This window comes from Ranitomeya imitator, chromosome 5 (genome assembly GCF_032444005.1).
Source record: "Ranitomeya imitator isolate aRanImi1 chromosome 5, aRanImi1.pri, whole genome shotgun sequence".
Classification (NCBI taxonomy): Eukaryota; Metazoa; Chordata; class Amphibia; order Anura; family Dendrobatidae; genus Ranitomeya; species Ranitomeya imitator.
In genome coordinates, this window is record NC_091286.1 from 32,176,343 (window position 1) to 32,189,550 (window position 13,208).

At 43.9% G+C, this 13,208-nt stretch overlaps 1 protein-coding gene across 1 annotated transcript in view; it reads left to right on the top strand.

The window, feature by feature from the left end:
* The window catches only part of USH2A (usherin), an 824,795-nt gene that overhangs the window by 717,674 nt on the left and 93,913 nt on the right, over window positions 1–13,208 (top strand). Inside the window, exons 73-74 of the mRNA XM_069726496.1 lie at window positions 3,406–3,559; window positions 12,382–12,751. Coding sequence (XP_069582597.1) covers window positions 3,406–3,559; window positions 12,382–12,751 — 524 coding nt within the window. The remainder of the gene's footprint in view (window positions 1–3,405; window positions 3,560–12,381; window positions 12,752–13,208) is intronic.

A 13,208-nucleotide genomic window follows, 5' to 3' on the forward strand; every position in this document is an offset into this window, starting at 1 on the left:
CATCTCCAAAAGCGCAGGTCTTCCCAGTATACAGCAGGTCTTGTCAAGTATTACCTATATACGTCGGGTCTTGTGGGGTGTTCCAACTATACAGCGGATTTTGCAGGGTGCTCCTGTGTAACACTGGTGGGGGTAAACGGGTTACTCCCTGACACCCAAGGGTTAAGATGTATTTTGATGCATTTATGTGGTAAAGATATAATATACCCTGGGGCTGTAGTTAGCTGGGACAGGGTTAACTGAAAGGCCAGCCTAGTTGGTTGGGGGGTACTGAGTGCTAGTAACAGAGGCAGGAAGTGACAGGCGGTGTATGCGATGTATGCGAGAGCAGGAGTGCACATGCAGCAGGAATAGTAGGCTGCTAGGGATGATGTGAGCTCAATATTCGGGACAGCAGATTGCCGTAAATACCCTTCTTGCGATTCCGTCTAATGGCCAAGGGCAGTCGAGATGGACGTCGGGGGCAAGGGCGTGCAAATCAGGATGAAAGGATGAACTCCGACCACAAGGGGTGGAAGGTATTGCAATGCAGAAATACTGCTAGAGGTGAAGAAGATCCCAAGAGCTAGGAAAGCCAGAGAAGTGGATATGCCACCTATCCCGAGAACCAGGGCTAAATTTGTATCCGGTACCTGTGAGAAAAATGATAACCCGTTCAGCCTTATACTTTAAACCTGATTGTAAGGGTATGTGCACACGTCAGGATTTCTTGCATAAATTTCCTGAAGAAAACCGGAAATTTTCTGCAAGAAATCCGCATATTTTTTTTTTTTTTTTGCGTTTTTTCCCTGTTTTTTTTTGCGGTTTTCTTAGCATTTTGCAAGCGTAATTAGCTTGCAGAATGCTAAAGTTTTCCAAGCGATCTGTAGCATCGCTTGGAAAACTGACTGACAGGTTGGTCGCACTTGTCTAACATACTGTTTGATAAGTGTGACCAACTTTTTACTATAGATGCTGCCTATGCAGCATCAATAGTAAAAGATAGAATGTTTAAAAATAATAAAATAAAATAAAAAAAATGGTTATACTCACCCGCAGACAGCCGATCTCCTCAGCGGCGTCCTTTCCTATAGATGGTGTGTGTGTGCAGGATCTTCCATGAGGTCGCGGTCACGTGAGCGGTCACATGAGCGGTCGCGCGACCAATCACAAGACGGCGACGTCATCGCAGGTCCTTCGCACAGAGCATTTATAGGAATGGAAGCGGCAGCGTGCACCGCTGAGAGGCGGGAAGACATCGAGGGTGAGCATATCACTATTTTTTATTTTAATTCTTTTTTTTTTACCAATTATATGGTGCCCAGTCCGTGGAGGAGAGTCTCCTTTCCTCCACCCTGGGTACCAACCGCATATAATATGCTTACTTCCCGCATGGTGTGCACAGCCCCGTGCGGAAAGTAAGCGGATCAATGCACTCCTAGGTGTGCGGAGTCACCGCAATTCCGCAAATTTAATGAATATGTTGCTTTTTTTTACGCGATGCGATTTTTTCACGGAAAAAAATGCAACATTTGCACAAGAAATGCGGAATACATTGTAAATAATAGGAGGCATATGTAAGCTTTTTTTGCGTTTTTTCACGTTTTTATCACGTTTTTATAGCGAAAAAACACGAAAAAAAACACGAAAAATACTGTACGTGTGCACATGGCCTAAATCCTGTACAGACTTCCATTCTCTAAGTAAAATTTTGTTTTTTATTAACACCGAGTCTCTTGGGTTGGTGCTGCCCTAGTTCCAGAAGAGGGATTCCTGGATTCAGAAGAGGCCTGCAGGCCAAAAGTAAGGGGGAAGCACCACATACACAGCAGCACACCAGGACTGAGACACACCTTGTCTGTAGGATGCCAGGGCGAGTGGGGATCAAAGCTGGCCCACAACTTCTTCGATTGGGCATCTTACACCTGGTATATAGCAGGTATTGTTGGGTATTTCCAGTATGCGACAAGCCTTTAGGTTTATTCCTGGTATAAGGAGGATATTGTGGGTTGTTCCCGGTATATGGTGGGTCTTGTAGGGTGTTCCCAGTATACAGCTGGTCTTTTGTGATAATCTTGGTATATGGCAGGTGTTCTGGGGTGTTCCTGGCACAGAGCAGGTTTTGTGAGGTGTTCCTGATGAGTCTTGTTGAGTGTTCCCGTTATACGACAGGTCTTGTTTGGTGTTCCTAGAATACGGCAGGTCCTGTGGGGTGTTCCTGGTATATGGAGGGACTTGTGGGGTGGTCTTTGTATACAGCAAGGCTTGTGGGTGGTTCATAGTATTTGGCAGTTCGTATGGGGTGTTGTAGATATACGGTGGGTCTTGTGGGGTGTTCTCAGTATATGGCAGATCTTGTGGGATGTTTGCAGTATACAGCAAGGCTTGTGAGGCATCCCTGGAATACAGCAGGTCTTATGGGTGTCCCCAGTATGGAGTGAGTCTTGAGTGTTTTTTTTCCAGTTTATGACTGGTCTTGTGGGTCGCTCCTGGCTTATGGCAGGTAGGGAGAACTCAATACACATATATTGCTAAAAAAAAAAGTTGATATTCGTCACTTCAAATATTTTGTGAAGTGTACAACTGTTTTAGTGGTTTTAATCTAATGGCTGATCGGTAAATAAAGGGGCACACAAAGAAATTATACTGGAAATACCCCACAACAGAATCTGGTGAGGGTGTTGTCGATTGAAGGACTAGCCTTACTCAGAAACAGTCAAGTCATGACTGAACAACTTGAGAATCAGATCAGAGCGTTATAAATGGAGAAGATCACTTTCCATGTGCTGTCTGGTATTCCCATAGGTCATCCAGCACTGAAAATTCTAGTGTCTGTTCTGGCCTGGAGAACCCTTGTGGTGCTTCTTTGAGGATAGCCAAGTCTCAAGAGGTATCTAGTACCAATACGTCCAGGTCAGTAAGCAGTGTCACCATCTTCTCCGCCAGATCTGCTAGTCGCCAACTCGCTGTGTGCTGGTGTCTTCAAAGAGAGGTCCCCACACAGTCCCGACAATTGCACCAATCATCTGGCTCCTGGACCCTCCCCGCTTCGTGGACTTGAAATGTTGGAGACCAGGCTGAAGACGGACCCAGTGTAGATATCTTCCGTCTCTAGGTGGTCTGGTGAAGAGAATGTCAGGGCGGTGTCATCTTCCAAATATCTGCGATCCACCAACCAGGAGGAGGAACTCCAGTTGGTCCTTGAATTCTCCAGGGTGGTAGCTGATCTCAACGAATGGAGAGTGACATCCCAATGCCCAGTTCCTGGTACTTTGTCCGTATGCTGAGGATGGTTTGATGGAGAGAAGCATCCTAGTCGTGAAGAACTGAAGATGAGGAGACATGTCACTTTTCTTCTAGTGTAAATCTTGTAGAAAACTTGGCACTCAGGTAAATAATGTAAGCAGATAATTTTATTCTGTGCAGGCAATCCAAGATGTTTTGGTCCTACAATGACCTTCATTAGTCAGAGAGACTGCAGTGTGCACAAGGTTACAGACAGAAATGAACGCTCAGGATCAGCATCACATGCTGCAGCAGTTCTAGTGGACAGAAGAAGTTGTGGTCCTGAAGAAAAGTCGTAGGAGTTTGTGAAGAGGTGTCGGCCTCCAACTTCTCTGTAGAGAGTCCTCGCGGGCTTGAAGAAGAGGAGGCGTAAAGGTAGGTAATGTAGCGTTATGACTGGTGCCCTGTTTGGTGTCCCCTTCTCCCTCCATACAGGGATGCTGGCTTACTCACCAGCTCCGCAGCAAGGTCTTCGGCCTTTTTGTGCTTCCTGTTCTGAACCTGTACCAGAGGCGAGCTTAGTAGGTGAGCGTGCGCAACCTGCTCTTAAAGGGGCAGAGCGCGCATATAGTAAAATGCCCTCAACCTATTGCTGAGAAGCATTTTGTATAATGATGTCACCTGCTGGATGGCTCTCCGCCTATTGCTGGGAGTCATCCTGTATGAAACACTCCCTCTCCCTTAGGCAATGAGTTTAGTCATTACGCAGTGTGGTGTTCTACCAGTGCAGTTGTGCGGTCCCCTGGTCATGGTTTGGCCAGTGTCCTGAACCCAAATCCCTGGTCCCAGTGCGGCCATGCCTGAACATTGTCCCTTTGTTTTAGGGCTGCCAGTGGTGCCTGGCAGCTACCTGCAGCCTTGTCTGTCTCCACCATCAGGAGCTCCAGTAAACCCCAGGTAGCGCCTTAGCTATGCCCCTTTCCTAGGCAGGCCTAGCCAGCGGCACAAATTAGTTCTCATTTCTCTGAAATCGTCTGACTAATTAAAAAAAAAAATTAATGGAATATTTAGGGAGCATCGGGAACAAAATAAGTGCAAGTGTTGTTCATTTTTGACCTGCTGAAAATTTCTCTTTAAAGGGTTATTCCATTCTCAGCCTTTCATGGCACTGTTTCCATAACTTTCACATAAGTGATTGGGAGTTACTGAAATAGCGTAGCACTAGGGAAATAATGCGCAGAGAATGTTAGATCAGCAGTAAAATAACAGGGAAGTCAACGGTGGAAATACACATAAAATAATATTTAATGTAAATAAACAATATAATCACATTCTAGTAACCGTAATCATCGTCGTCGGCTGAAGGATCCAGGGAGGATCTACCTGGCTGTGATTTTCATCTTAATGTCTTGTCATTTATAACTCATGTCATCAAATCTGGGTTAAAAAGTACATTAAAACGTCAATTCTCCTATATGAATTGTGAACGACATTTGACGGCTTAGACTCTTCCATCAAATTAAAATTTCATACTTGTCTTCCACACTTATTGCTAATGTTAAATTTAATCTGACAACCCACATCTTACCTTAAGAAATATAAGTAACCAGAATATTATATCTTCATATGGATTATGTTGCAATATTTTCCTGGTCTAATAAAATATTATGTTTAAGTTGCCATACATATTAGTTTAACCCCCACATAATATCCCCATTTGTGCCCCCACCCAAGAGTACCACTTTGCCCTGTCTGAGCCACACAAAAAAAACCTCCCATGATGAGCGGTGATCTCTCCTGTCCTACTGTTCCTTTCATTCAGTGCCCGGGGCAGGCGGAGCAGAGATGTTACAATATCCTGGCACCTTGGGTGGGCGCAGAGTTCAGGATGTCTCGTGAGCATGCTTTCCTCCAGTCTTTCACACGGCTTCTGGCGCAAAAATGTAAGCAGTTCTTCTTTGTTTGATGGCTTGTGACTATCCATCATCCTCTTGATTACATTTCAGAAGTTTTCAATGGAGTTCAGGTCTGGAGATTGGGCTGCTCATGACAGGGTTTTGATGTGGTGGTCTCTTAATTTTTGCCAGAGCTGTATAATGCCCACCTTGATGCTCACCTGTCCCACCACCTCAGCGCCCTGTCCAATCACGTACAACTTCAGATGTCTACTGGGCACAATAAGCCCTAGAGAATTTTTTTTAAAACTTTCATCCTATACTTATTGTGCTCTGGGATCTGCAAAAACCCCAGAACATAATAAAGAACATTCGATTTGCAGCAAATATATTCAATCTGATTTGAATTTCCAGGCAAAATTTATGCAAATTCAAAATTCAGCAGATATGCTTTGAATAGAACAAGCTGCAGTATCAGGCACAAGCGCTTGTATGTATAGGCCACCTCTTTGCTAACAATGGAGAGGCAACAGCATAGATCTATAAGCTAATCTTTGAGAGCTCTGGAGGTTGGACCCCCACCACGTCTAAATTATAACATGTCACTTGAATTTTGTACAAAATGTGATTGTGTCATTGATGTTTAATGCAATGTTATGGGGCCACTGACAAAACACGGAAGTGGTGCGCAGAACTTTTATTGGGTGGTTAAATGGAACATGCAAAACAAGACACAAAGTCACATAATCGGGCACGTTGTGTGAGTTCATTATGGAGTATACTAAACACGCATAATACGCATCCCTGCATGGTGTCCCATCTCCCATTATGCAGGGACACCAATGTACTTACCACCTCAGTCCGTGCAGTGAGCTCCTTGTCTTCTACATGCTGCATGCAGTGAGCTCCTAGTCCTCTGCTTGCTGTGCATGCTTAAGGCGCCAGCGTGTGCACCTCCTGATTCTTAAAGAGACAGAGCGCAGATTCCTAATGTGTCCCCAGCTTGTTGCTAAGAGGCACTTGGTACTTAAGGCACCTCCACCTGTTGGGAGGTGCCTGAGCAACATTCTCTTTCAGTGTGTCTGCAACTGCTAAGTTGCCAGGTCCTGGCCTGAATCTCTACCTGTATCTGATCTTTCCTGTTTCTGCCATCCTGGGGGCTGAATATCCAGGCCTGAGCCCTGAACTTTTACCTGTTTCAGTCTTTGTCTGTATTAAGGCCAATTCCTGTACCTGTTTTGGAGCCTGAAAGTCAAAAGTTCTAAACACTGTTACCCTTTCAGTCATCAGTGTACATCCCCATCCTGGTATATATGCCCCTTATCCTGGGCCCTATCCTGGTATATATGCCCCTTATTCTGGGCCCTATCCAGGTATTCTGAACCCCAACTTTATATATATATATATATATATATATATATATATATATTCCTCATCCTAGTAAATGTTCCCCCTTCTGTCGTTGTTAATGCATAGAAAAAATAAACAATTCTACTACCTCCTGTTTGCACCCCCACCGCACGGCGTCCTCTTCTGAAGCCGGCAGCTGAATTCAGCGTGAAAGCGATGAGTTAGTCATGTGCACGCCGTCGTCAGCTGCTGGCTTTTGATTGGTCCTCAGCATGCATTATGTTGGTAGAGGGGATGATGATTTTCTATTCAATAATTATCAAGAGCTGGGGAGAAACTTAACTTTCTTGTTGGGAATAACTATGGAAGGTGCATCACTGACGAACACTGACAGGAAAGGGCATCTGTGCAAGAGCAATATATTGGCCCTTTGCAGTCTAAAAGCTCTTCATAATGCGCCACCTGCCTTGGAGAGGCAAATTGACCCTTTATCTCTTGGGCTCCTGTGTGGCCTCATAGGTTGCACCAATGCTATGTCCGCCCCTGAGGGGCATATATTGTGGTCATACACTGGACCAAATGTTCTATGCTCCATATGAGATCAATAGTATAGAAGACACATAATGGGTCCTTGTTACAGATCACTGAGGCTCAGAAGTTGTACACTTAGTATCTAGAGTTGTACCCCATAAAGCATGCAAACTGCTGAAGTATGGTTTCATAATAGTGGAGTTGAGCAACAAGATTCCCGCTTCCCTGGTTCGTTGTGTAGTCCTTCGCGGTAGCTGGACTATGGCAGTCTTGACTCCTGCAGCTAGCATATTGGACCAGCAACTCGGGCACCCAGAAAGCACAAGAGGCACCAAGATTATCGGCCACAGAAGTGAAGATTTCAATAGTTCAGTTACCATGAAGGACCGAACTGGATGACTGACCAGGGCAGTGCAAATGTATTTTGCTAAACATTTTTAATGTAAAAATATTTTTGGGAAAAGAGAAGAAATTGTGTACTTTTTAGCAGATCTGAATTTAGAATAGCAAAAAAAAAAGTTTTTCATTTTCAAAAATTTTGACTTTTTCGATCAAAATGTACTACAGTTATCTAAAAGTATGCCCTGAAAGGCTAGAAAATGAAGAAAATACGCCGCCTCACTTCTCACGCCACCCTAGGTCAGGGCATACATTGACTCTGAATACTACAGGGTCCTATTTCATTTTATATTTCTGATACTTTTATTCTCAGAAGCACATTTTCACATTTTCAGTATTGGCTTCATAGATGGAGCGAGGCAGTTACAGTTCATTGGGCTTTTTTTCCGTATAAGCGGCCGTGCACAGAAAACACGATAAAGTCATTGGTTTTCACAAATTGTTATTTTTTCTCTCCGTTTACTTTCCCCGATTCCTATCTGTAAATGTATCTCCTCTTCTATTCAGCGTATAAGTCAATTGTGCCATTGTCATACAGAAATGAGCCATTGTTCTGTGCGAAGGTAGAAAGAGACATTTCAAAATGTGTGTTTAACGCGGTGAGCAGAGTTGGAGATTTATGACGGAAGACGACATTTTTTTATCTTTTATTTCCTGGGAAGGGAAAGTTCAAGTATTTGAACTTTTCTTAAATATAAAAAAAAAATGCACGGAGTTAGATCAATCCCGGCAGCTCAGCTACTGAGATAGTTATTCCTCCGTTTTGACGCACTTATATGATATTCTTGCTGCTAATGTAAAAGAACTTCATTTGTCGTAGCTTGCTAGGATATCTCTGTGTTATCAGGACTGCAGGAAGACAAAACCTACAGATGTGTTCATCCTAAGGGGTATTCCAGCATTTGAAAGTTATCTCTCACCCTTTGGATAGGGAATAACTTACGGATCACTGGTGGTTTGACCCTCCGCGATCCCAAAAACAGGACTCTGATCTGAATAGACCCCATTCATTGTGTAGGACTACCAGAGAAACCCAACTGCAACTATCTGTTATTTTCAACAGTCCCTTAGACAATGACTGGTGCGGAGGCAGAATATGCGCACATCTGCTTCATTTCTACCAGACAGGGCTATGAAGAGCCACTTTCTAGGGATTGCCTGGGTCTGAAAGGTTGGAAACCCAGTGATCAGTACGATTTCCCCTTACCCATAGAGAGAAGGTAACTTTCAGTTGTCAGAATATCCCTCTAAGGATTCCAATGTCTCCTGATGGAAAATGTCATGCTTCTTGGTTCAAAGCCTTGTGACTGTGCTTTGTGGTCGGCTTCTCTGTCTGCCGAGCCACAGCAGATACACCTTTTCTCCAGGTGATTAGTTTCGGTTATCCTTGCTGCAGTCTTTTTAGGGTAACAGGTGTTTTGATTTACTCATTTTCCTGCCCTATCACCTTTAGGGTGCTGCTTTATATACTTTCCCCCTGCTGGTATTTCCTGCTGGTGATAGTCTTATTTGCATGTCCAGCCATACTGCTGTAGTTTAAGCCAATCAGTGAAAGACCAGCTAGGGTTTATCTCTCTGCTGTTTATGTTTTATTACCCTGCACCTATCTTCTTCTTTTTAGGAAGTAGGCAGCATATTCTCTAACAGTAGGTACTTAATCCTTTAATTTGTGTTTCGGAGTTTGTTCTACTCACTCTGGGATCTCTTTCTATTTCAGCACACTTTCCCTTCTGTTGGTAATTTGCTCTCTGCTCTGCCCTCTGTTTTTTTTAGGAGGGACGTGAAGCTCTCGATGGCCTTTGATTCAGCATAGGTCCGAGTTGCCATCCCCTATTCTGTGGTTAGGGATCTCAGCTCATGCAAGAACTACTAGGGACTGCGGGGTCAGGATCTCATTTTTTTTTTTACAGGAACCGGCAGGGTCATACCGCAAAAAAAGCATAGGTCCGACTTGCTGTCTTCTAGTCTGTGGTTAGGGATCTCAGCTCATGCAAGGGCCACTAGGGACTTCGTAGCAGGTTTGTTAGTCCTCTAGTGATAATCTCCTGCTTGTAATAGAGGGATATTAGAAAAACTACAGCAATCAGCCCAGTAAGTGACACATTGCTGGAATCAGGGTCCGCGTCTCTACATTATACTGCTCTCAGATTAAGTAGCAAAAACCAGGTGCCAGAATCCCTTTAATATAATTCCCAGTAAAGGATAATGCCTACAGTCGGTGTGTGATACCCGCATTCAATGTAATTCCCTTCTCCTCCGTTCACATCATTTTATTCCTAATCAAACTACAGTAGCTTGAAGGAGCGGTGGCGGTCCCGGAAATCTCTCCCAGATCTCGTGCACTTGCCACAAGACTTGACCTATTTAAATCAGGACAAAAAAGTGCTTTGTGTCAAGCAGGATGGAAAAAATGTTTCATCACATTCATACTCCCTCGCATTTGTCTCCTCCATTATATTATGCTGTTACGTTAAATGAACGCTTTCCCAGCCTTGTCTGCGGCTCTGATTATTAAACCGTCCCGCCGTACCCAGCAGTAAAGGACCGTCGTGGTGTATTCTCGCCAATACAGATAAAATAACCTGGTACGAGGAAATGTTTGCTTTGTTCACGTCTGCAATGAAAGGATTACCTGTCACTAGGGTTGGGGTCACTAAACCACCAGCAAACCACAGATAGGATTTAGCGCTTCAAGCATACCCATGTTAAAACTAGCCATTTTTAAAGAGCTGTTAGTATAATTAAAAAATCATATTTTTCTATGACATTATTATTTTTTGTTCCAATATCACAAACTTTATAAAAAAAAATAAAGAATTGAAAGCTTGCAGTTTTCACACCGGCCACTGGGGCTTTTTTAGGCTCTAACTTCCTGAAGTTTCAGGAAATTCACATGAACATTAGCCACAATGAACAGACTCCGACACTATCTTTTGTGTTGAATCATCTAATGAGCGTGTGCAAATTTTTCAATAAAATTTGATATGATAAGAAAAACTTTGCCAAAATGTTTTTGGAAATACATGTAACACAAAAGCCGGATTTAAACGAAAGAATGATTTCTGATGATAGCTTCCCTCTATATTAGGTATTGAAAGGTTTTATATATTACCTGGCTCTCTCTGCATTGCAATACACACCGCTGGCCAATCAGAGGTGTGTATGGGCAAGCTGATGTCAGCGTGCCGATCATGGGAGGCGCATGCCAGTGACATCATGCACTATACCAGGAAAGCCAGCGGCCAACTCCTGGGCTGAATATAGAAGCAGATGCCACGCATTGTGGGAGAGGAGGAAGGTAAGAAGAATCGTTTATTTTTTATGCGTTACAGTGGATCGGGGAACATTATTACTGGAAAGGGCTCAGGATGGGGACATTATGCCAGGAAATTGGCCAGGATGGGGGACATTATTACTGGAAAGGGCCAGGACCGTTAACATTATTATAGGATGGGGTAAGGATAGGGGACATTGTTATAGGATGACGTCAGGATGGGGGCACATTTTACCAGGAAGTGGTTCAGGATTAGGGACATTATGCCAGGAAAGGAGCCAGGATGGGGGACATTATTACTGGAAAGGGCCAGGATAGGTAACAGTATTATAGGAAGGTGTAAGAATAGGGGACATTGTTATAGGATGAGGCCAGGATCAGGGGAGATTTTACCAGGAAGTGGCTCGGGATGGGAGACATTCTACCTGTAAGGGACCCAGGTGGGGACATTATTACTGGAAAGGGCAAGAATGGAGGACATTATACCAAAAATGTATTTGTAAAATCTAAAACACAATAAGGTACCCAGGATGGGGTACATTTTTATTGGAAAGGGCTCAGGACGGGGGACATTATACCAGAAAGTGGACCATGATGAAGGACATTACTACTGGTAGGGGCAAGAATGGAGGACATTATACCAAGAAGGGACAATGCATGGTGGACGTTATACCAGGAAGGGACCTTGGATGGGTCCCTTCATTACAGGAAGTTGCCAGTATGGGGGGATATCATTATATTTGGGGGTGGGAGGCAAACAAATATGTCTTTGTAGAATTTAAAGCACAACAAGGGCCCATACATCTGACCGACATGCAGGTGGGGGCCCAGGTCCAAATTATACACCAGGGCCCATTGGGCTCTTATTTGCGCCACTGTGCATAAGGTATTAAAAAGACTTCGGCTCATCTTTTGGGTGATGGATATTAGCAGTGGGCACATGCACATGGCACATTATACCTCCTGATATTGCACACGTTCCATCAATGCTGGGTAGTGAAAGGGCTACTACATTACCTGGGAGTTGACTCTATCCTCAATGGGCACATGTGCACATACACCCGAGAATGGTGAGTTGTATTATTTGATGCTTCCTCTGCAAAATGCAAAATCTCATCAATGTACTAACCTCAACTACATCTGCGCAATTCCCATGTTCCCACCCGTGCCCATCATTTTATCAATGTATAACCCTCCCACCCACGACTGCATCATTCTGGTAATTTATGAATTCTTTGACTACCTAATGAAGAAATGGAAAGTTTTTGACATGGGCAGAGTTGGAACTCTTAAACCCCCGAGCTACATGTGGTTTGGTGACCCCCAACCTTAGTGACCGTTTCCCTTTAAAAGTGATAATTGGCAAATTTCTGTATTATCATATTTTTTAGCATATCGGATATTTTATTAACATCGACCCATTTCAGCCCATTCAAAGAAGACTTCGTCATTAAGAAGTTGTTGCATCCAGAGCCCCCTGCCCTGCAGCATAGAAATATGATAGCACCATCTGTGGGTATCGTGGAGGCAGTGACATTTGGTGGTGCTGGTGTAATGATATAGTCTCACTGTACAAATGCATGTTTCACCAAAGTTGGGTGTTTGTCCACCATCTCTATCTCTCTGTTGCTTTATGAATGTAGATGTTGTTACAGTGGTCATCCTGGAGCTGGGTTCTACTTTCCTTTGATTCTGAAAATTATTTACATCGGTTTCTCTCCATCGCAGGTGTCTTGCTGGCAGCCATGAAAACATAACGACGGTGCAGGTGCCCGGTGGGATTTTAGAACACAATGATACTTCAGAAGAGTTACAGCCGTACACACTTTATAAATACTCCATCACTGCACATAACAGCGCGGGCCTGCTGCAGAGCTCCTGGTCGCTGGTCCGCACGCTTGAAGCTACTCCTGAACAGTTAGACCCACCAACCGCCGAAGTAACAAGTGCATATTCTGTGCATCTTACCTGGACAGCTCCTGCAAGACCCTATGGAATTATAAGAAAATATCTCATCATGTATCAGGAGAGCATGAGCGAGCCGAGCATGAGCGAGCCAACATCCGCCACATTCACCGGGTCAACATTAACCTTGCCGGTAAGTCGTCAATGCCTGCCATTGTATACAGCTATTTGTTTTCTACCGACAGATCATCTCAATCAGTAAAATTACACTCCTCAACATTGACATTGCAACACCAAGAAGAAAAAGTCATGGAATTATGAAAATCACAGGATGAAGACATGTTACTGATCTGAACAATTATGAGAAAATGGAAACAGCATTTTCAAAATCTCCCGATTTACTCTGTCTGGAGTATGAGTCACATGCAGAAACCTACTTACGCACTTACAGCCTCAGTTGCTATCAATGAGGTCATTAATGGTCATCTGAGAAAGGTTCTCCCGCACTGAATGCACTTGGGCAAATCATCAAGATCCTCTGTTGGCAGCTCCTGTGCAATCACCGACCAATGATGTCCCAGATGTGCTCGATGTGAGATAAGTCGGAAGACGCAAAAGGCTGTGGTGGCACGTTTATATGCAGGCTGCTC